General features: G+C 36.8%; 1 protein-coding gene across 1 annotated transcript; it reads left to right on the top strand.

The window, feature by feature from the left end:
• The first annotated feature begins 4,362 nt into the window (after positions 1–4,362).
• Positions 4,363–23,478, top strand: ARL14EP (ARF like GTPase 14 effector protein). Its single transcript, XM_031022222.2, has 4 exons — positions 4,363–4,486; positions 16,205–16,706; positions 18,347–18,474; positions 19,712–23,478. Exons 2-4 carry the CDS (start codon positions 16,284–16,286, stop codon positions 19,938–19,940), a joined length of 780 nt encoding a protein of 259 aa, XP_030878082.1. The 5' UTR covers positions 4,363–4,486; positions 16,205–16,283; the 3' UTR covers positions 19,941–23,478.
• The last annotated feature ends 1,038 nt before the right edge of the window (positions 23,479–24,516 follow it).

The raw sequence follows: 24,516 nt of genomic DNA, 5'->3' as shown, positions 1-24,516 counted from the left end.
AGTCATAAAACGCTACGCAGTTTTCACCTTGCTGGAACACAAGCACTGGGAGCTCTGAGCCATGTAATAAATCCAGGTACCCTATGGTTACTATGCTATCAGGAAGACCAAACAAGCCTAAGTAGAGAGACCTGAAAGACAGAGAGAGCGAGCAAGTTGACCAGGCTCCAACTATTCTTGTTTTGATTGGTAGAAATTTGTGTATTACAGTCTCTCTACTCTGGCAGATGGGAACACAAACTATTCCCAGCCCTGTGCAAGCATCAGAAAGGGTTTGGCCTACTGCTTTGTGGTGCCAGGTCTCATGGAGTTTCAGTCTTCATTGCACGGATCAATACTCAGCCAAACGACAAGGGGAAAGCTACACCTGGGCAGACCTCTCTTGGTGCCACTTCCTCCTCTCTGATATCTTCTCAATGGCTTCCCTCAATTCCCATCTGTCTCCTCCATTCAGTGAAACCACTGGTCTTTGTTTAAATTCCCTCCCTGTTCTGCCCTCCAGGAAGTAAGCTGGAGTCATTGTAGGACTTACCTTATTTCTCTTCTCTCAAGGATCACAATTCTGTATTGTCTGTTGTCCGATGTCTGAAAACAGTCACTTCATATATTATGCCCAATTTTCTAGTTGTATCCAGGGGGAAGGCAATTCTGCACAAGCAGAAGTTCAAATATAACTGTTAAACCTTACATAAAAAACTGAATTATGCTATCTGATCTTAAATTCATACTCAAAAGTACAAAAAAAAAGCCCCTCATACTATATTATTAATAGCAAATATTCCCCAAAATATTCTCTATGGTGGCTCTTATCATCTCTAACTTCCCATTCTTTACCTGGGCATATTCTGGCTTCTTCACTGAAAGAGTTCTTATCACACTATCTATGACCACCGTTATTACTATAGCTAAAGCTTACACTTAAGTTCTTTTCTTAGTTGACCTTCTACAGCTGTGCTATCCAATATGGTAGCCACTAGCCCCATGTAGCTACTGAGTATCTGAATTGTAGCTAGTTCAAATTAAGAGGTGCTAGAGGTATGAAAGGCACACCAGCTTTCTCGGACTTTGTATGAAAAAAGAATATAACATACCTTATTAATTTTATATGAATTATGTTTCAATGTTTTAGATATAATGGGTTAAACAAAATAGAGTTCTAAAATTAATTTCACCTGCTTCTTTTTACCTTCGTGATACTGCAACTAAGAAAACGTGACTCGCATTATACTTCTAATGACCAGTACTACTTTATAGCAACCTCCTGTACTAATAAAACCCCTGCTTTCAACTCTCTCCTTCCACGGTTTTTGGGACTCTGATCTTCCCTAGTTTTCCGGCTACCTCACTGTCTGCTTCTCAGACCTCTCTTCTGAGACCTAAAACTATTGTTCGCAAATTTTGGCATGCTGCAAGATCACCTAATTGCTTGCCAAAAATGCAGATTCTTAGAGCTTATCTGTAGAGATTCTAATCTAATCTGGTACAAACATTTCTTATTAAGATTCTCAGTTTTGTTCTCATCTCCTGTTTTTTTCCAACTGCTTACTACACATCTTGGGGATGTCTCAAACTTAACATGTCTAACATTTAATTCTTTGTCTCTATTTTCCCTAACCCTTTGTCCTCCTAGTTATCCGAGCTAGAACCCTAAAATCATTCTCTCCTTCTACCTCACATCTATATCTAATCAGTTATAAAATCCAACTAAATCTAATTGCTTAACCTCTATCCTCTTTATGCTTCCTTAAATCCCTTACTTCAGGGTTTCTCAATCTTGGCACTACTAATATCACAACAGTTCTTTGTTGTGAAGGATTGTCTTGTGCTTTGTAGGATGTTTAGAAGTTTCCCTATCCTTACCCCAGTAGTTATCAGTAGCACCCCCTACTTTGAACAACCAAAATTCTCTCCAAACATTACCAAATGTCTTGGGGGGGGGGTGGGGAAATCACCTCTAACCCCATAGAGCCACTGCATTAGTTGACGGAGGTCCTCATTATTAATCACCTGCATTAGGGCAAGAGATTCCACCTGGCCCTCCTGCCCAGGAGTGGACCTCTTCCCTATTTTCCACTCTCCTTATAGTTTTATAGTTTTCTTCAGTATAAAATCTAGTATTTTTTTTTCACTTTTTAAAATTTTTTAATTCCAATATAGTTAACATACTGTGTCATATTAGTTTCAGGTGTACAATTAGTGATTCAACAGTTCTGTACATTACTCAGTGCTCCTCTTGATAAGTGTGCTCTTAATCTCCTTTACCTATTTCACCCATCCCCCCACCCACTTCCCCTCTGGTAACCCTGTTTTTTTTTCTTTTTTTTCTTTAATTTTTTATGCCCCAAAAAGGGTACTATCTGTCTACTTACCTCTCCAGCTTCCCACTCCAACTATACTGAATTCCTTGCAGTTTCCTTAAGGATGGAAGAAAGTCAGAAGTGTTAGAAGAAGTGTTAAGTACACTAGTAGCTTATGAGATAAATGCAAAACTCCTAGGATGTTTTATATAGAGAGTATGAGTAACTATGTACTTTGTGAAACATAGGCAGAATTGTGTTAAATATACATAGTAAGTTAGTAAACTATAAGGCATGCCAAAGTTAAATAAAAAATATGATGGAAGAGGGTCATTTATAGTCAAAAAGGGATAGAAAAACTAAGGTATGAATAACTGCCATCTCTGGGCTGAAAGTTTTGTCAGCCCTAAATTAGCTACCCATGACACCTCATATAGTCTCATATGTATGTGCTCCATCCAAGAAATACAAATAAAATCAGTGGTCTGTTCATCAAACTAACTAGCAGGCTCTGGTTGTGGCCAGGCATGTTTCCCTGCATAGCCAACAGAGCAGGCTGTGCCACTGGCCCAAAGCACTTTCCACCTGTGGGTCTCCTTGCTATAAGCTCAACTCTAGTCCTTATAAGCATATCATCAGTGGAAAACGCTGATGTGGCAGACAGAACATATGAATATTACATAACTCATGATTTAGGTGATGTTGTCCTTCCACTTGCTTGCACCCTATCCTAAGAGTATCAACTTACTCCAATTATTTCCCTTGCTTCTCACTGGGTATTTAAATTGATTCAATAAACCAGGTTATTCAAGCATCTTAATTTGTTCTGTGAGCCTTCTGTTTCATTACCTCTAGGATAGCTTAACTAGTAGTATACTTGGAGGCCACCAGTGTATCCAGTTATTTTTCCATATGACAGCTCAATTCAAGCATTAATCTCCCCCCTGAATGCCCCTGCTTTCATGCCTCTCATTTTATCCTGCTCATATCCTTGTGTTTCTATTATGGCATTTATCACACCACACTGTTTACTCCTCTGTCTCTCACTAGTCTGTGAATTCTTTCAAAGCAGGGGTAAATTTTATTCTTTTTGTTTTATTATTTCTTAGCAAAGTACCAACCACAAAGTAACAAAAGAACGACTGAATGTGACCTCCTGCAGACACAGCTGAGGGGATTGTCCCTTGTTTTTGCCTTTCTCCCATTCCCTAGTTCTAAGACTGACTTGATTTTAGTGAGCAGCAAAAGCCTGCCTGGTTGCAGAGCAGAATGGAAGTGGCAAGAAGGACTATAGATAGGCTCACTGCATTAAAACAACCTACAGTGGTGTGTTTCATATTACTAGCAAGCTGGGGTATTGGTATGCCTTATTTCCCCATCTCACATTTTTCACTTGGCTGGTCAAAAAAACCATAGTTTAGGTGTCCCCCCCGCACACCTGAAAATCGTTGAAGGCTGAGACCCTTCAGTCTAAGAGATCACAAGCTCTCAAAGACTCTAGATGAATAAAATCCACTTTAAAAACTGAGCTCCTAAACTGTGGCAGAAAATAAGGGTACAAGAAATACACTGTTTCTTCCCTCAGAAAATTTACAAGCATCTTCCTGGAGCCTACATTTTACTTGAAGTAATAAACATTGCTATTTTTATAGCTTAAAATAAAAGAGATGCATTTTGGAATAGATTTCGCTTGAACAAAAGAAATCACATGAAACGTGAGACCATAAATAAACAGTCTGTTCCAGAGATTCTTGTAACTCATTCACTTCTCCAGGGATTAGAGGAGTGGGGTGCAAAAATTTGGCCTCACGCACAGGCGCAGAGATTTGCGAACACAATCTAAGTCGGCTGAACCTGTATCTTGTAAGAAATGGTCCCAGGGAGCTCCCAATTCCCTAACCTCAGAGAACAGACAGCAAAATTGAGCTAGCTTCTAAAACAACCATTGCCTCACGTTGCATCGTCCGCCAATTAACGCCGCCCCGCCCTTTCGGCCCGGGAGGCAGGCCAGGTTTAGATCGCTCTAGGCTTCTCCTGCATGTCTCTTTATGGTAACGCTAAGCCTCTCTAGCCCTCATCCGCCGTCCTCTCAGTGGTAGCGCGGGGAGGAGAGGAAACGCTGGCAGTCAAGTCTGCTGTACGTGGATGCGGGTGCAGCCCAAACTCCGCAGAGGAGAGCGCGAGCTAAGGTGGGAGGGACCGGGGGGAGGCTCTGGGAAGGGCGCGAGTGTGGAGACAGGCCCTTGGGTGAGAGGGGGAGACAGGACCGGTTCACGGAGGTCTCTAAGGAGAGGTGGGAGAGGAGGCCCAGACACGTGAGAGGGACTTCCAGTTGCTGGCTGAGGCCTCCAGCAGCCTGCCACCCCGCAGTCTCCGGCCTCCCCCAGTTCATCTGCGGGCCCCTTGTGTCAGGACCCAGCATAGTTTCTGTCGCATCTGTGTTCTCCTTGGGTTGTCGCCTCTTTTCGGGAGACCTGCAGCCCTCAAAGCTATGATTTAGGCTTGTACTGTTTACAAGAGGGTGATGATGGCCTTGAACCTAGTCCGTAGCTTATATCCCTCCAGTTTCGTTTTTTTATTTTTTAATGAGCATCCTCCCAGCCCTAGCTGTTTGGTTGAGGCCGGAGGCCGATCAGTATTCATTTTTTCCATCCCAGTAGGATGAACATAGTAAATGATCCTTGGACGTAGCTGGTAGCTTGAAACGTTACGATGTGGCTGTCAGCTAGGGGCGTTTATGCTTGTGACCACCATGCTGTTGGGGTGGGAATAATTGCAGCATCCTGTGGACCTAGTCACCCTGATTTGGAGAGATTCATCCTCCTTGGTGTGAGATTGTGGCAGTTTACGAACGTGTATTCAAAACACGTTCACAAAGTGCTAGTATTGAAGCTAGAGAAACCACAACTGTAAAACAGGAACTAGGTGGTTTCTTGTCCTCACAGAGCTTAATATATTACTGAAAAACTAACAAGAACAAAAAAAACCTGTGATGGTACTATGAAAAGGGAAGTCCCTGAAGTTCCTCTTTTGCCTTAGGTGATGCAGAAAATAAAACCATATAGCTCCTGCTTTCCCACAGCTGAGAATAGAGAAAAAATTTTAATGCACTGTTAAATTGTTCTGCAGACCCAGAGGAAGAAGGACCTATAATAATAGTATCTGGGTAAGGCACACCAGATAGGTGAAGACACTGAAAAATAGCATTGCCTGGCACAGAAAGGGCCATGGGCTTTCCAAGCAGGAGGACAATATAAAGGCTTAAAGTGTAAAAGGCCTTTGCAGGGTGTGTAGTTTGGCCTGGAGTATGTGGCATTTGAACAAATAATGCCATGTTAGAGAGTCCACACTCTGTTTTTTAGGAAGAGATGAAAGTATTTTCAACAGAATGATACAGAGTTCAGTTTCACAATCACTTAACAACTATAGTGTTAAGTATTGTTTGACAGGTTGGGCCACATCCAGAATCAGGTAGAATAAAGAGAACTTTGCTCATTCTTCTTGGTCTGGAAACAGTCTCTCCAGTTGTTGAAATCCCACTTCAGTTCTCTTTGGCCTTTAAGGACTAGAGGACTGGAGACAAATTGCAAATTTGGAAGCCTGATGTTTGCTAAATTGTTCCCCAAATGATCTAAAAGTATGCTAGACAAAGCATTAAAGAATCTGAGGGGAGTACATTAGGTAAACCTAGAGTAAATCATTAGGGCCTAATTAAGAGGGATTCTTCATATGAAGTAAAATTAGTTTTTGTGGGTTTTTTTTTCTCCATTAAGCAAGAACTTGAATGTTGTAATAGGCTCTGTGCTAGGCTTGGTAACTAGAGCTCTAAGTTTTAGTTTCATCATCTGTAAATGGGGTGATAATACTTCACTGTTGTCAAGATTAATGAGATGATGTTTGTTCTTAGTACTGTACCTGGCACTTACTAACTACAGGCACTTTAACCAAATATTTTAAATGGTACTATTGACTGTGTTTTGGTTTTAAGTTCTTTACTTTTCCTGTTGGGCCTGACTTAAGGATTAAGGACTATCTCATTTGGCTCTTTAATCCTCCTGTTACTGTCCATTCACTTGTAGTGCAAGTAGTTAGTATTTGATGATAATGGGTACAAAAAGTTGACAGTTGCAAGAGGCATGACTTGTATGCCTATGACCAAAACTGCTGATTTATAAAGTGCAGATGATTTTTTTTTTCATTAAATAAGAGAGAATCTGGGAAAATGCCTTGTAAATTTCTAAGACCCCCCCTCCCCCCCAAAAGAAAAAAGGCATTTGTCATGAAAGAGAAAGACTCAACCTAAAAATTCAGTAAATTTCTTGTTTGGCTAAATTTCCTCCTAATGCTACTTTTTCCCACTAATTAGCAGACTGGAAAAGCTGTATTAAGGGAAACCAACGTATTGGAAAATATTTTGGGAAATTTCCCTCTAAATTTTAGAAAGAAAAAAAAATTCTCCTTGCGTAATCCCTACCTTCGTCTGCTATTTTGTTAGTGGCAGTGATGGCTGTGGTGTCCTGCTTTAATTCCTGTAGGAGCCCTGTGGTAATGTCCTAGACCTTGTGTTACTAGGAAAGCTTGCTAGTGTCATTTCCTTGTATGAGCTTGCTCAGCTACATCTAGCCTGCCTACCTTAGAGTTTGGTAATGGATAGCAAGTGATAATGCTTAAAAGCTTATTCCATAGAATCTAAATGTAAAAATTTTTTTAAGATTTTTATTTATTTATATGAGAGAGTGAGAGAGAAAGAGTGCGCAAGCGAGGGGAGGGGCAGAGGGAGAGGGAGAAGCAGACTCCTCTCTGAGCAGGGAGCCTGACGCTGGGCTCAATCCCAGGACCCTGAGATCATGACCTGAGCCCAAGGCAGACGCTTAACCCACTGAGCTACCCAGGCGCCCCTACATGTATAAATTTTAAATAATTAAAAAAAAAAAATTCATAGATACAGAGAACAGATTGGTGGTTGCCAGACGTGGGGGAATGGACAAAATGGCAGAAAGGGGTCAAAAGGTACAAACTTCCAGTTATAAAATAAGTAATGCGGATGTAATGTACAGCATGGTGACAATAGTTAATAACACTTGCATATTCGAAAGTTGCTAAGGAAGTAAATCTTAAAAGTTCTCATCACAAGAAAAAATTGTAACCATGTGGTGATGGATGTTAACTAGACTCATTGTTGTGATCTTTCACAATAATACGAATGTCAAATCATTACCTTGTACACCTGAAACTAATGTTATATGTAAATTACACCTCAATTAAAAAAACTTGTTTCTTGAGCTTGCAGTGTTCAAATCATACAAGGAGCAAATAATTTTGCTTACTGCCTAAGGTGATAGAAGGAAAAGAAGGGGTCTAATCTATCTACACTTATTTCATTGTCTTTTGACTCTTCTAGTAGTGCTATAAGAATATTAAATGTTAATTTTAGAATCACAAAATGTACTATATGTAGGCACTGAATAAAATGTTGGCAACCCTAAAGCAAAAGAAAGCCCAAGATGCCAAAAATTTTTAGGGATTTTTCAAATAAAAAAAATCCAGAGTTAGTAAAGAGAGACTTTATTTGAAAGGTTTATGGCAATAAGGGAAAAGGAACTATTGCAATGGAGAGAATTCTCTGACCAAAAGATCTACCAGCATTTCAAGGGAGGAGTAAAGGATGCTAGAACAGACTCCTTGATTTGATTGTAGATTCCAGAGTGTTTTACCCTGAGGCCAGCCTGTTCTCTGGAGGAGTTGTGGGCTCTGGCTGAGGGTGGGCCAAAGTTCTGGAACCTGGGGGGAAGGACAGAAACTTAAAATATAGCTAACAGACATTTTTGTTCCAGTTGGTCACTTTTGACCATGCAGTTAAGATTCACAAATTTATAGGGGTACCTTGGTGGTTCAGTCGGTTGAGCTACAGACTCTTGGTTTCTGCTCAGGTCATGATCTCTGGGTTGTGAGATTGAGCCTGGAGCTCCACGTTGGCCTCCCCGCTCAGCGGGGAGTCGGTTTCCCCACTCCCTCTGTTCCTACCGCTACTGGCCTGTGTATGTTTGCCTGCGCGCGCTAGCGCTCTATCTCCCTATCTCCCTCTCCTTTCTTTCTTTCTGAAATAAATGAGTAAATCTTTAAGAAAGATTCACAAATTTATAAGTGAGGCAAAGAATAGGAATTTGGAGAGCCTTTATCTTTCCTAGTCATAGGTAAACAAGGGGGTATCCTCAGAGTCTTGTAGAAGCCATTAGGAGAGGAATGGGAGGATTTTTTTAACCATGACTCTCAAAGAATCAGGAAAAATTCAACTTCTCAAAAGGCATTTTTACTATTTGAAATGGAAAATAAGTTTACAAATAAAATTCATCCAGACCTCTACAGGAAGGCCTTAGGAGACTCAGTGACCCTTGAGAAATTGTGTTAGTATTTGTAAATCCTTCACTAGGTGTAGTTTAAAAGTACTTGAAGACCTGGATCTCATTTGTATCATAGTAAAATCTTCCCAAAGGTGGGGCAAAAGAACTAAATCAGGTCTAAATGAACACATTTAAGGTTTTTCATTTGTTACTGGTTTTCTTCTTATCCATTTGAAAGCAGTACTTTTTTTTTTTTCTTCCACGATGAATACTAGATATACTGGTTAAAGTGATTGGCTAGAGCAAATAATCTCTTCCTATGTCTAAAAGAATATTCCACACACTCATACACAAAGTTCCACAAAAGGGGCGGAATTAAAATCATGACTGTCACACAGATATAAGATTATGAACACAGTTTTTGTTTCCCTTACTAATGAGGGAACTGGTAAGATGTTATAACCAGTTCAAATGACAAAAGAACAAAACATTTATTGATCAGGAATATTAAAATAAATGAGCACATGGAGGCAAAATGGTCTTCTACAGTAGGCCAGGGAGTCCACTGAATCTCCACTAGACAGAAGTTACAAGAATATAGACAAGAATTGTATTTGCATTGCTAACCATTATCTACAGTTGTCAGCAGTAAACTAGCAGTGGAAGGCACAGAACTCTCATAATCAGAAGTGAAAACCTTGATAGCTGTGCTTTCAACAATGCATAGTGCTGTATACATCTGTTTTTATCAAATTTATGACTCCCCTCCCTTCATAATCTTCCCTAAATGTCAGACTTCCTGGAAGGCAAGTTCATGTTTGAGTGTATTTTCCTTTTTTTTTTTTAATATGCTTTATAAATATATAAGATGCTTGGTTAATGTTCTCTTAATTGAATTACCTAAAGCAGTGGATCTCAAACTAATATGCTTACATATCACCTGGAGATCTTTTTTAAAAATGTGGATCCTGATTCAATAGGTCTAGGGTCCTTACTGAGATTCCTCTTTTCTAACAAGTTCCCAGCTGACGCCAGTACTGGTTCGTGGACAGGGAATAGTAGGGCATTTCTGACTGTGTTAATTAAGGAAGGTGCTAGATTAATCATTACATCATTGCATGGAGAACATTGCATCACGTAGGTGAAGGGAGCAACATGAAGCTACTGGACTGTCACTTGAAGAAAAAAAAATTAATCATGGGCCACATTGCCAGAACACAGACCAAAGCTAGCAAAAGAAACAGTTGCTGGGAAACAGATCCAAAGAGCTCTACAGTAGAACTTTAGGGAAGGAAGACAGAAATAAGGACATTGAGTAATACAACAGGGGAGGAGCAACCAGAGGCTGTAATTTTTAGAAGGCAGGCAGTAACCACTTAAGATCACTGGCTGAAATTTTGTGCTCCTTGAGCTAGCCTGACTTTTCGTTAGCCCTGCATTAGCCGTGCATGAACAAACTGCGTAATAGTAGATCAGGAAACAAACTCATGTAAGACTTTAAGCAATAAAACTTCATTAACACAGGTGTATACATTTTTACTTTGACAGTTTTAAATGATTTGGTACCGTTGTGCCACTGAGTTTTAATCAATGTGTAAAATTTATTTTTTTACTGTAACTGGCAGGCAGTTTATCTTCTGTTAGGACATTTTAATTTTAAACAGCAGGTCCTATAATTTATTAATGGGGAATTCAGCTTTCTTTTAGCAACAAGTAAGAAGTGGGGCATAATGTGAAGCTGGTACCAAAGAAACATCTCTACTTACTGGAAGATGCAAAAAATGCATAGTAAATGAGATTGCCAAATTTAGCAAATAAAAATACAGGATGCCCAGTTAAATTTGAATTTCAGACAAATAACAGATTACTTTTTAGCCGTATTTGGGACAGTTAAAATATATGCATTATCTAAGATTCATATTTAACTAAGCCTACTGTATTTTATCTGGCAACTCTAATAGTGAATCTACCCTAACAGTGACACCTGAGGGATGGCTGCTTACAAATGGTATTGTGCAGCAGTTTAATTCCTTCAAGTGTTCGTCCAAAAATTACAGTACTCAAAAGTGTGCCAGGAGCTCAAAATAGTTGGAAGCACCTGTTTGCCAGAAGATGTTTTCAAGGACTAATAGGGTCATGCCTAAGTTAAATTAAAAACACATTTAACACTATACTCTCCAACTAGGAGTTCAGGTTCATAGTGGTTTAAGGTTAATAAAAGAATTTATGCTATTATGGAAGATGTCCAAGCAAATACTATCAGAAAAAAGTGATTTAATAGGAGTTTAATCATATTTCCAAGCTCCTAAGGGAGATCACCTAAGTACACTGGCACAACTTAGAGTTTTGCTAATAAACTCTCATGAGCTATGTAGTAATTTAGACAAGATAAAAGGAAAGTAAACACATGAACAATTGCTTACTTGGTCTTTAGAGATTGAACTAAGTATTCCAGTGATATTCCACTATACATTCACTGGAATATTTTTTTTTAAAGATTATTTATTTATTTATTTGGCAGAGACACAGCGAGAGAGGGAACACAAGCAGGGGGAGTGGGAGAGGAAGAAGCAGGTTCCCTGCTGAGCAGGAAACCCTATGCAGGGCTCAGTCCCAGAACCCTGGGATCATGACCTGAGCCGAAGGCAAACCCTTAATGACTGAGCCACCCAGGTGCCCCTGTAATACTTGTTTTTATATTTTTTTATTTTCATTTTGTTATTTAAATTTTAGTGAATTTAGAGTGCAGTATCAGTTTCTGGAGTAGAATTCAGTGCTTCATCACTTACAACACCCAGTGTTCATCACAACAAGTGCCTTCCTTAATACCCATCACCCATCTAGCCCATCCCCCACCCACCTCCTTCCATCAACCCTCAGCTTGTTCTCTACCATTAAGAATCTCTTATGGCTTGTTTCCCTCTCCCTTTTTCTTCTTTTCCCCCTTCCCATATGTTCATCTGTTTTCTTAAATTCCACATGTGAGTGAGATCATATGATATTTGTCTTTCTCTGACTTATTTCACTTATCATAATACACTCAAGCTCCATCCATGTCATTGCAAATGGCAAGATTTCATTCTTTTTAACGGCTGTCAGTTGTTTATCATATATTGTCTATTTATTGTCTGTATCTTTGAAATGTCTGCTTAAGTCTTTTGCCAATGTTAATGGTTTTTCTGTTGGTGAGTTGTAGTTTTTTTAATAATCTGGGTGAAAGGATTTGGCTGATAAATACTGTTTGCATATTTTCTCTCAGTATGTGGCTTTCCTTAATATTTGAAATTTTGACTTATGATGAATAAAAATAGTCTTTATGAAACCTAATTATCATCATTTTTTCTGTATGGTAATTGCTGTGTCCTGAGAAATCTTTGCCTACACAACATCATAAATATGGTCCCCAGTGTTTTCTCCAAAAGTCTTTAGTTTAGCTTTAGTGTTGAAGACTATGAACTATCTTGATTTTCATCTATAGTGTATGGTACTGGCCAGCATTCATTTTTCTCATATGAATATCTACTTACTTCAAAACCACTTGTCAAAAAAACTTCCTTTTCCCATAGGATTGGCTTTGTACCTTTACTAGAAATGACTTGTGCATATAAATGGGGGTATATCTTTTGGGTTTATATTTAATTCCATACCATCCTGATTAGAGTAAGTCCATTCTGATTGGAATGGAAGGCCTTCTAGCTTTGTTCTTTTCTGTGATTGTTTTGGATATAGGAAGTCCCTTTGCATTTCTATGTAATTTTTAGGTAAAGTTTATTAATTTATGATTATGATTGCATTGAATCTATAAATTAAGGAGAACATTTAACCAATTTTGTGTCTTCCGATATATGAACATGGGGTATCTCCCCATTTATTTTGGTCTTTTAAAATATCAAATTTTGTAGATTTTAGTGTACAGATCTTCCATGTTTTGTTAAAATTATTCCTAAGTATTTCATGTTTCTTTAATGACACTTCAATGGTTGTGATTTTTTTATATGTATTGCTGGATTGTATGTACTAAATTATTTTTATGAATTTTTGCCTATGTTCACGAGGAATTTTTTTTCCCTGTTTTGGAATGTCCTTGGTTTTGTATCAAGGTAATGCTTGCCTTAAATAAAATAAGTTGAGAATGAAAAAAAAAGATAAAAGGTAAGTAAGGAACAGATGCCCCAGTAGCCAAGGAAAAGAATTCCCTAATGGGTAAAAATATTAATTCTATGGACAGACAATTTCTAAAATGAATTTTCTAAGTTCCAAAATACTTCTATTAAATATGGTCAGGGTAGTCCAAGTCTTTGAATGCTTAGAAATAATTTTATGTTCAGAAAATCACTGATTAGTGGCTACAAATTTTGTGATAGTTACCTACAAATATAAAGAATCAAGCATCAATGAGAGAATAAGCATTAGCAATTTCTGTAATGTGCTGAGGAGGTTGTTGATCAAGTTTCTTTCCTTGTGTTGACTGTTAAGAAAAGTCAGAGCCAGATTTGTGTCCCATATCTGTTAAAGTACAGTAGAGCATAATTTGTTGTTTTATGACTCTATCTCTGGCTTCCTCTTTTCCATTCCTTCATTTATTTTAACTCACATTTCTGTTAAAAAAAAAAAAATCTAATTTGTATAATGCAAGCCATTTTAGCTGATGCACTTGGCACCATTACTGGGAAGTTAAATTTTAAAAGTTGGTTGAAATAGAATAAAAATATATAAATATGCTCCATCATAATTAGCTTTTAAACATTTTAAGCTAAAATGTTCAGTGACATTTTAAACTTTAGATTGTATTCTATTAAACTTTTTAAATTTAGTATTTTAACTGAAAACAGATATGTATTTATTCAGTTTTTTGTTACATGAGACCAGAGTCATCTTGTATATTTTTATATGATTTTATATGATTCTGGTTTTTCTCTGAAGAAAACATTGGGAAGTATCTAAGCTTTCTAACCAGTTTTTTTTTTTTTTAATATGGAGGAAAGTTTATAAAAACACTTGCAAAATTGCACAATCCTAGGTATTTCAACATCTGCCACCACCCAGATTTCAGTGGTTCACATATATTTTCAACACTTTTTCTTCCTAGTGACTTTTATTTGTTGACTCTTTCCTTAAGAATTCAACCAACTTTTTGTATTTGCTTTGAAAAATATTTATGAAAATTTTCAAATGGAAAGTACAGTAATAATGAAAACACTTGTGTTCATGCCTTCAATTTAATCTTCCATAAATCTCTTTTTAAAAAGTTTCCTTCCCCCTTAGAAGTATGTATGCCACAAATTTGGTATTTCTTACTCATGTATATTTTAGCATGATTCATATTTTCATCTCTAAACCATGTACACTATTTTGTGTGTTTATTTTTTAAGATTTTGTTTATTTATTTGACAGAGAGAGGCACAGCGAGAGAGGGAACACAAGTAGGGGGAGTGGGAGAGGGAGAAGCAGATTTCCTGCTGAGCAGGGAGCCCGATGTGGGGGGTCCTGGGATCATGACCTGAGCCGAAGGCAGACGCTTAACCGACTGAGCCACCCAGGTGCCCCTATTTTGTGTGTTTAAAATTTTACATAAATGTATCCTTTTACAACTTTTTCTCTTAAGATTATCTTTAAGATTTGTCCGTGGTGATTCATATAATTCGTGTGGTTAACTGTCCTATAGGAGTGCCTGCTGAGTAACCCATGGTTTCTCATCCTTAAAATTAGATAATTTCTAACTTTTCACTGTCAAAGACCGTAAATGCTCGAAGTCCTTTATATATATAATGCACAAAAATCCTTGTGCTCTTTTCGGACATACATTTTTTTTGGCAAATACCTAGAGCTGAAAGTGCAAGGTCCTGGGATGTGGACTTGTTTAACTTTGTGAGAAATTGCCAAAAACACTCTAAAGCAGTTGCAGTTTACATTCCTACCAATGTATAAGGAGCATGTAAGAGTTGGCCACATTTTAACCAACCCTAGGTTATCAGATTTTTAAAATTTTGCTAAGCAAATGTTTGAGAAATGGTATTTAGTTTGCCTCTTTTTTTTTGATAACTATAAAGGTTGAACATCTTTGCATGCGTTTATTGGCTATTTTGTTCTCTTCCTCTGTGAATTGCCTATCTATATTTGCTTAGTTGTTTTTTTGTTTTTGTTTTTTTTTAGATTTTATTTATCTATTTGAGAGAGAGCACGAGCAGGGGGAGGGGCAGAGGGAGAGGGAGCCCAATGTGAGGCTGGATCCCAGGACCCTGGGATCATGAGACCTGAGCGGAAGGCAGCCATTAATCAATTGAGCCACCCAGGTGCCCCTATTTGCTTAGTTTTCTAATGGGTTCTTTGTCATTTTCTAATTGATTTGTAGATGTCAGAATTCTTTATGTATATTTGGGATAATAATCCTAACCACACCTTTCAGGTGTGGCTGTTTTTCCTCCTTTAGAGTTATAAGGAAATGTTTAATTTTGACATATAATGTATCCATCTTTTCCTTTGATATGTGCTTTCTTGTTTGAGAAATTCTTGTTTGTTCTTTGATATGTTCTTGTTTCTTTGATATGTTCTTTCTTGTTTGAGAAATTCTTCCCAATGTTGCAGAGTCTTCTATGTTTTCTTACAAACATTAGTACAGTTTTTCTTTTCTTGTTTAATGCTTTAATCCATCTGGAGTTGATTTTTGTGAGAAAGAGATCTTAGTCTGTCTTTTTCGATGTAGTTAGCTAGTTATCCTCTAATCGTTTATTAAATCTTTTCCCCATTAATGTGCACTACCCATTGATTTTATAAAATCACATGTCCTGTACTGCACCAAGCCCTCATCTTTTCTTGGATCTATACTATACTATATTTGTCTATACTACTGTACTAAATACCACACTGTTTTAATTACAACAGCTTTATAGCAAATATCTTACTTTGTTTTCCTTCAAGACTATCTTGACTTTCATGGATTTTTACTCTTCCATGTAAACTAAATGCTAAATTCCAAGGGGGAGTGGTTGGAATACCTGCTGGGATTTGACTGGAATAGTACTGAATTTATAGATAAATTCCCAGAGAATTTATATACCTCGGTAAGATTTCCCATGATTAATTTCTACATTTATTTAGGATACCTTTTTTGTATTTCTGTTTGATGATTTTCTCCATAAAAGTCTTGCATGTCTTTTGTAGGATTTATTTTGTAAGGTCTCTTAATGTTTTAGGTTTCTAGCATCATTGTTGAATTATCTTACTAGTTTTAATAGTCTGCTGAACCTTTTGTATTTTCTGTGTAGATATTTATATCATCTTTGAGTAATACTTCTCAATCCCTGTACCTTTTAATACAGTATTAAGTGGAAGCTTTACTGTAGTGTTAAATGGCAAGTATTCGTTTGTAGTTCTAACTTTACAGGGAATGCTTCTAATGTTTTATGATTAAATAATGTTTATTGTAAGCTTTTGGTAAATGTCTTTCTACTCCTTGCATGCTAAGAGTTTCTTTGTTTTAAATAGATATTGAAGTTTATAAAGTGCTTTTTCAGTTTCCCAGATAAAAAGTTTGCGGCACAAATCTGACTTCAGTGTCTTCTCTAGGGCGATCAGCACGTGACCTACTAGAGAGCGAGATCCCTAGGCAAAATCAAACAAGGGAAATTTGCTGGAATCTAGAGTGATGGATCCATGTTCAGTTGGAGTCCAGCTTCGTACCACAAATGAGTGCCATAAAACCTACTACACTCGTCACACTGGTTTCAAGACTTTGCAAGAATTGTCATCAAATGATATGCTTTTACTTCAACTTAGAACTGGAATGACACTTTCTGGGAACAATACCATTTGCTTCCATCATGCAAAAATTTACATTGACAGATTTGAGGATTTGCAAAAGTCATGTTGTGACCCATTTAACATACACAAAAAACTAGCCAAAAAAAATTTGCATGTAATTGACTTAGATGATGCCACTTTTCTGAGTGCAAAATTTGGAAGACAGCTTGTACCTGGTTGGAAACTTTGCCCAAAATGTACACAGATAATCAATGGAAGTGTGGATGTTGATTCTGAAGACCGGCAGAGAAGAAAACCTGATTCAGATGTATGTATAGCAGTCATTTTTTTCTTCTGTGTACTTCTACAATGTGAGGTTTTGTTGAACTATAAAGAAATATTTACATTATTATTTATTATACTAATTGTAATTAAAGTTGGGGAGATGAAAATAAATGGTGTTTCTAAATATTTTTGTATATCCAGACTGGATGATAAAGTATGCTTGAGAAAGGAATAACATACTATGTCCAAGACTCAAGCTGTAATTCCTAGGGCTAAGATGTTGGGAGTGGCTTTCAGAACATTCTGGTAAAGCCAGGACTTAATTGTTATCTTAGTTTCTTTTCTAATACCAAAGTAACTCCATGAGACCTGCCCACCAGTGAGGATCTTTATAGCAAAATGAATTCCCCTTTCTTATGAAGGACTTAAAAATGACTGCTTTAAAATGAACACCAGAGAAATGACTTGCAATAATTGTTTCTTCAACCTTTCTTTCTCCTTTGTCACTAATAACCATTCTTGTTTGGGTTTTTTAGATGCTTGTGAGTTTCCTTTGCTTCTAGCTCTGAGTTCTTATTTGGTATGATCCAGCTAATTTAAGAACTCCCTGTGGTCAAAAAGCATATATTTTTACATTGTAAATACTAAATATTTATAACTCGCTTATTCACATGCCTACATTCAGATTATTTAACTATATCAGAAAAAAATTGAGATTTCATAAAGCTGTCTTTGGTGTAGAACAAAGACAAGTATATCAAAGGAGCACTTCTCAAAATTTCTATTTATAACCAATTTATAATTCTTGGTGCTGGGATATTTTTCTCAATTTCTTCCTTTTCATTATATTAATAAACCAAACTAAAAGATAATTAAAATTTTAAATTATATGTAGTGGTTCCCTTTTGTTCTCCCCTTAGAGGCATATCTCCAGGACCCACTGTTCTCTTGCAGTTCATACTAGGTACTTGCTGCTGTCACTTAGATGTTTTCTCCATTTCATTTATTTGTTGCTCTCGTGGAATATATCACATAAACTGCTTTTTTCCCAGATAATGAACTTAAATCCTTAATCATCGAAATTTTGTTTTACCAAAGCTTTTTAAAAAGATGATAATACTATTTCGGAACTTAAAACCATATTACCTCCCTGCTTTTAAAAATATATATAATAGAAACTTTCCTTCAGGACTCAAGATCATATTAGAAACATCACTTTTGTTTTTGTTTTTTTTTAAAGATTTAATATTTTTTTAAGTAATCTCCACACTCAACACAGGGCTCGAACTCATAACCCCAAGATCATGAGTCACAGACTCCGCCGCCAGGCACCCCAGGAATCTCAGCGTTATGCCGTTGTTATACAACTGTTATACAACAGTTTTTCTGCCATCTTAGCAGGAGCTGTTGCATTTTTACCATGCTTGTTGCCCCTCCTGATATGCCAGAGACTAAAATTAGGTAATGAAAATATTACAACTAAATTAACCCATAAACTTTGGATATTGTCTAGGGCTGTGTAAATGTTGTTGCACTTGGGCTCTAAAACCTTTTTCTTCTTTTTTGTGAATTCCAGACCATCCTTCAGGTTAAGGAATAATCTGGATTAACATTAAGTTAAATATTAATCTGTTCATGGTCTGTTGTCAAGATTTGAGTTGATAATTTGTTACCTTTATTCAGGGAAGAACTGCTAAAGCTTTGAGGTCGTTGCAATTTACAAACCCAGGAAAGCAAACTGAATTTGCTCCAGAAACTGGTAAAAGAGAAAAAAGAAGGCTCACAAAAAATGCAACCGCTGGTTCTGACAGGTAGGCTGTGTTCACTTAAGACTTGTATTAACTTGCTGCTTCACATCTGTATTGTTTTCACTATCTTAGGTTTTGAATTTTCTGGGTATTTTAAATTGGATAATCTGGAATTAGTAAGAATCTCCAAAGACTGCATATAAAATGAAGGCATTCCTTTCAACTCTAAAAATTTCTTCTTTTTTTTTTTTTTTTTAAAGATTTCATTTATTTATTTGACAGAGAGAGAGAGAACAAGTAGGCAGAGAGGCAGGCAGAGGGAGAGGGAGAAGCAGGCTCCCCGCCGAGCAGGGAGCCCGATGCGGGGCTTGATCCCAAGACCCTGGGATCATGACCTGAGCCGAAGGCAGAGGCTTAACCGACTGAGCCACCCAGATGCCCCTATAAATTTATTTCTAAGAAAGTGTCAATGAAGTGAACAAGTTAACATTTTTGGCATGAGAATTAAAATTTAAGCATATTATACTTAAAACAATTCTTTAAAAACATTAGTATTATATAATTGGTATGTCATTCCTCTATGGGTGGCATCCAAAAAGTCAATCTTAGAAGAATTCAAGGTTGCTTTTTATCTTTTTACATGTCTGAAGTAGAAACAGTTATGGTACAGTCAACAGAATGAGAAAACTAAATTGTTTAGAATATGACTTTTTAAATTGAACATTTCTTAAGCACAGGTTGACAAAGAAATGTTAGTATAATCATTCAGAATTATTTTCTACATATGCCATTTATTCCATCTGTTAAGGTTTCCATTGGGTCATTTAATTGTTTTTAAGCCAGATTTGCTAGAGTCCGTTAAAGAACAAGAAACAGATTAATTGCAGTATAAAAACCAATAGGGTAGTAGAAAGAGATCGGTAACCAACAAAATGTACCACTATTAAGCTGCTGTTCTCTGTTGTTGCTGTTAAGGCAAGGGGAAAATATTTTAAACAGAAATATATTTTTTGGAAATAGTAAAGGAATGGACTGAGTTGACTTTTAAATGGACTTCTAGAGGCATATTCAGGCTTTTTGGATTTGTCTCCACACTTTAGAATGAGTCTCTTCTTCTCACAGAGCTCATTTACTGCTAATTAGGCTTGAGTCTGGTAAGTTATGTACCAGTTTTGCAGGCTGTCATCCCTAATTCAAAATAGTACACCTCCTTAAATTTGTTTTCATTGCCTTATTTTCAATAACCTATTCAAAAATAACGTGTTTGTGAGGTGTAATTCGTCTGTGTTTTATTTTACAGACAAGTGATACCAGCAAAGAGTAAGGTCTATGATAGCCAGGGTCTCCTGATTTTCAGTGGAATGGACCTTTGTGACTGCCTTGATGAAGACTGTTTAGGATGTTTCTATGCTTGTCCTGCCTGTGGTTCCACCAAATGCGGAGCTGAATGCCGCTGTGACCGCAAGTGGCTGTATGAGCAAATCGAAATCGAAGGAGGAGAAATCATTCATAACAAACACGCTGGATAATTTGTGGTATCAGATTATGGGCTCTTTAAATATCCCTTCTCTATTTCTAAAACTCTGTCACCCTAAGATACATTTTAAAGTTGGTTGCCAAATGACAAGAATTTGAAAACCACCTCAGCATGCACTCACTCTGCACTAATGTTGCATTTAGGGTGCTTTTAAGATTCATTATCTGATGTAAATTTAGATGAGCTGTTCCTCAGCAGTCAGCTTTGAGCCTGTCCGGGTCAATGTCAACAAGTAGGCAGAGGCAGTCCTCCATTAGCACAGCACAAATTTCAGTTACCATGGTCTATACTGTGAGCATTAGGTAAAGTACAAACTTCCCTGCTAGCCCTTTGGTCCACAAATCATTATGTAGCAGACGTGCTTCATCGTCACGGACCAATCACAGTACTTCTCTCAGATTCTGCTAGTGATTGGTTACTGCACATCTGTCATTCAGTTCACTCCCAGACAGCAAAGCATGTGGTTGTATTGTCTCCTTGTCACCCATGTGACATTTTACAAAAGTAAATCATCAAAAGAACTGACCAACAAAGATAAAAGTGAATGAAGAAAGGAAAAACGGTAATGCTAGACGTGAGACTTGAACTGAACGTAAGTGGAGTTGTGGAGGAAATCCCCGACGGGAATGTTGGTGCTGCCGCGAGTCTCAGTACACAGCTAGGGGAGCCTTGTGGAGGCAAGCGGAAGGGAAACTGGTTGTGACGAGAAGGCTGAGTAGGTCCCAGAGGAAGTGATGGTAAAAACTTCACACTAAAGGCAATTAGAGTTATTTTACAACATTGAAAGCATGAATGATAAAATGGTGGAAGCTGATCCAAACTTGAGTATGACAGTTCGCCATGGCATAGAGTAGATGCTTACTTAGTATCCTAAGTTAACAAAAAGTCAAGCACTGTTCAAACCCCTTATGGTTAGTTTTTTACAGTGGAATAACACTTTCGCCGTGTTTCTGATTTAAATTACAGTGTACTAACATACTTTTTTACAATGTTTTCGTTTTCTTTTGTTTATAACACCGAGTTTTTAATATTTTGACAGATTTTTAAAGGTCACAGAACATTTTCCCCCATTGATTATTAAGATTGCTTTGAATGGCCATTTTTTATGGTCCTGCATTACTGTGCAAGCCAAGGACTGTAGCTGAGTACAGTGCCCACCTACTTCAGGAAAAATTAATTTTGATAAAACTAGGTGGTCGAGTGTTAAAAGTATTTTGGAAATAATCTGCGTATCTAAATGCTAAAATTCATCTGGCGATTTACCCTTAAAAAAAGTTTTAGTATTGTAAACCTTTCATTGTTTAGACCATACATTCTTGGTGAAAATTTGTTTTTGATGGCAAAAATCTCATTCTTTGTATAAAGCATGGATATACATATAATACATAAACAGGGATACATTGTATCTGTGGTATTAAAGTTTTATGGGTGGTGATTAGAATTAAGAAGCCTAAAAAAGGCTTTAAGGGAGTAATAATGAGAAAAAAACGTTAGAGCAACGCTGGTTGAGAGAGAGTATAAATTATTTGGAAATTGAATCTTGTACAGGATTTATGGAATTTGGGTGCTGTTTGGAGGATGAGAGTGCTTTTTTTAAGCAGCTACCTATTTGTCTAAAATTGTTCATCTAGGACATTGCCACTAAACTAGGTTTTTGCTTGGTTTTCCCTAAATTAGAGTACTTTGGTTTAATCAGATGAGCTTTTAGCAGTTTGAAATACTTTTTAGCTATTGAAACGAAATTTATACAACCAGTTTGATTAAATTGACCAGTAGAGGTTTATTTTTACTCCTGTATACTTCTGGTACCTGTTTAACAGGTTTTACTTTGATGGAATGCCATTTTGAACCATGGAATTGTCATTAAATTACATTTGTCACTGGCCTAGTTATCAGAAGTATGGTTAGTATCATACTTTTTTTTTTTTTTTAAAGATTTATTTATTTGACAGAGAGAGAGATCAGGAACAGAAGCAGGGGGAGTGACAGAGGGAGAAGCAGGCTTCCAGCCGAGCAGGGAGCCCAATGCAGGGCTCAATCCCAGGACCCTGGGACCATGACCTGAGCCGAAGGCAGACGCTTAATGACTGAGCCACCCAGGCACCCCAGTATCAGTTATTTAATTCACATTTCAACAGAGCACTGGCAAAAAAGATATTTTGGCTTTATACACTTAAATCAGATGCTAGATTTTTTTTTTTTTCTGAATTAAGGAAATATTTTGTTATAGAGGATACACAGACTCCCAATTTTATCTGAACTTCTGGGTTCATTAGACATTAGTTGCATTACTGCCAATGTTTTTGTTGGTTCTAAGTAAGTATGATTTAGTATATTGCTTAAGCTATTCGTAGGGACAAATTTAAGTCTTAGATTTTTTTTGTTGTTTAAAACAGGAATATATTTTCAAAAGAATAAATGACTTTAAAATTCAAATTGTTTATATTTCAGCATTCCTTAGTGAAACATTTCTGTGTTTTTTTCAAAGATGGTAATAATTTAAGTTTCAAGGGTAAATTTCTTGAACAGTTTTGCTTATATTTGTTCATTATACCTGTTTCCTAAATAGGAAGCACTCACTTTTCATGAGCATGCACGATGTTTACAGAGAGAGGTATGTCTAATTTAGAGTATGCTATAATAAAAGCTGTGTTTTGGGAAAATTACATCATGAGTTCGCTTACTGTTTTTTAATATAGAATCACAGAAATACAGAATACAGTTAAATCATCTAGATTCTTTTTATATTTTGCATAAATATGGTTCCAAGTGGCTAAATTATTTTAGGATACTATTAGTCTAACAAGCAGAAATAAAAGCAATACGAACACTTCTGCTGTATATGGCTCCTGCTGGAGAAGTTAATGTAAGGCCATAAACATTGGTCTTACACAGTATTGGCCACAAACATTAAAATAAAAATGCATGTGTATATTTGAAGTAAATGGCATCCCATGTAATCTTTTTCCTATTTCTTTTACAAGTATAAGATGAAATATTATACTTGATTCTTCTATTTTTAAAATGATATATCTACTTCTGTATAACAAGCTGTTCTACCACCTGACAGAAAATTCTCCAGAAAAATGCTTTCATGAGCTCTCAAATATTCCATGCTCAGAACCCCTAAACACATATTGCAGAGCCTAGGTAATATGAGTATTCTGTAAACAAACAAAAATGTTTGTTTTTTAATGGGGATGGCTGTCTGAAGTGTAGTTATATAAAGCATTGTAGGTGAGTTTCGTTGGACAAAATCTGGGCAGTTCAGTTCTTTGAAAGAGGTGTTGCTGCGCTGAAAAGGCAGATCCCACTGAGACCCCACCCCTCCCAGGTCAAGTAACAATGTATAAAACGGAGGGGTCTTAAAAGGACTGCACTTAGGTAATTCGAGATTTTCTGTTTACATCGCGGATACCCTGAAAGAAATAGCTTAAGGTCCTTGTACAAAGTCATGTGGCACTGCCTTAGTTTTTGCTGACATCTGCTGGTATTTTGATGTAAATAAACTCTCTGCTGCTACTCCTTAATGCTTAATCTCTTCACTTCTAAATTAAACTGTGAACACCAGTATTTACATTGAAGTGGGGTATTTTAAAGAACCCTGGTAAAGTAGAATGGTTTCTCTTTGTAACATTCTTAGGCCTCACTCCGCAGGACTCAACCAGGTTTGTTTTTTTGGAATATGAGTGAGGATATGAAAATATGTAGGGGTACTTCTGGATTTCACTTATTTTTATAAAGTGTAGAAACTTGGAAAAATAATGCATTTATCTACTTAAAAATCATCAAACACTCCATTGAACACTTAGTTTGAAAGGCATAATAAACTCCTGTAGGATATATACTCCCGACCTATAGATTATTTGTAATGGCATAGTTGTGAGGATTGACTAATTTTACCAAGATAATCTAACTTCCAGAAGATAAAGGAGATTTACCAGATAAAACATTAACTCAGTTGAGTTAGTAACACTGCATCTTTAAGTGCAGTTTGAAAGTATTTAATTACAGCCCTATCAATGGCACTTAAACTAAATGTATTAATTTTTTTTCCCCTTAAAGCCATGAGTGAAAAATTTCTTTGTGAGACACTTAATGATTTTAAAACTTCAATTTTCTCATTTCCTATCACTGCAAGCAAACAACTGTTTTATTAAAGAGTTGCCATAATCTTCAGCTATGGTTTTAAGATAAATGGACCTATTAAAAGTAAAATGCTTACAAATGCTGCTAAAATGGCCAAAACCTTCCAATACTCCCAACTCCATCACATAATGCATGAAAACACAAAAGTTTGGCTCATGACTTTCATTGTAAACATGCTGGATGATCCTTCTTTTACTCAGTTCTTTTCAGAGGGACATTTTGAGCTGAGGGCACATCTTTCTTTAATGAAATAATATAAAAACTAGACATGGGTCAGAGTTGCAGGATATTTGTCCTTTTGAGAGAATTTCTGTAAAATCAAGATAGAAGAATATGGCCTGTAAAAGGAGACCTGAAATGATTCAAAATGTAAATACTAGCTCTGTAAGTATCCCTTTGTTATCAACAACCAATCAGTT

The sequence above is a fragment of the Leptonychotes weddellii genome, chromosome 11 (assembly GCF_054177405.1).
Source record: "Leptonychotes weddellii isolate Sample4059 chromosome 11, ASM5417740v2, whole genome shotgun sequence".
Taxonomy (NCBI): domain Eukaryota; kingdom Metazoa; phylum Chordata; class Mammalia; order Carnivora; family Phocidae; genus Leptonychotes; species Leptonychotes weddellii.
Note: the sequence above shows the minus strand (reverse complement) of the source record. Positions and strands in the feature narration are given on the sequence as shown.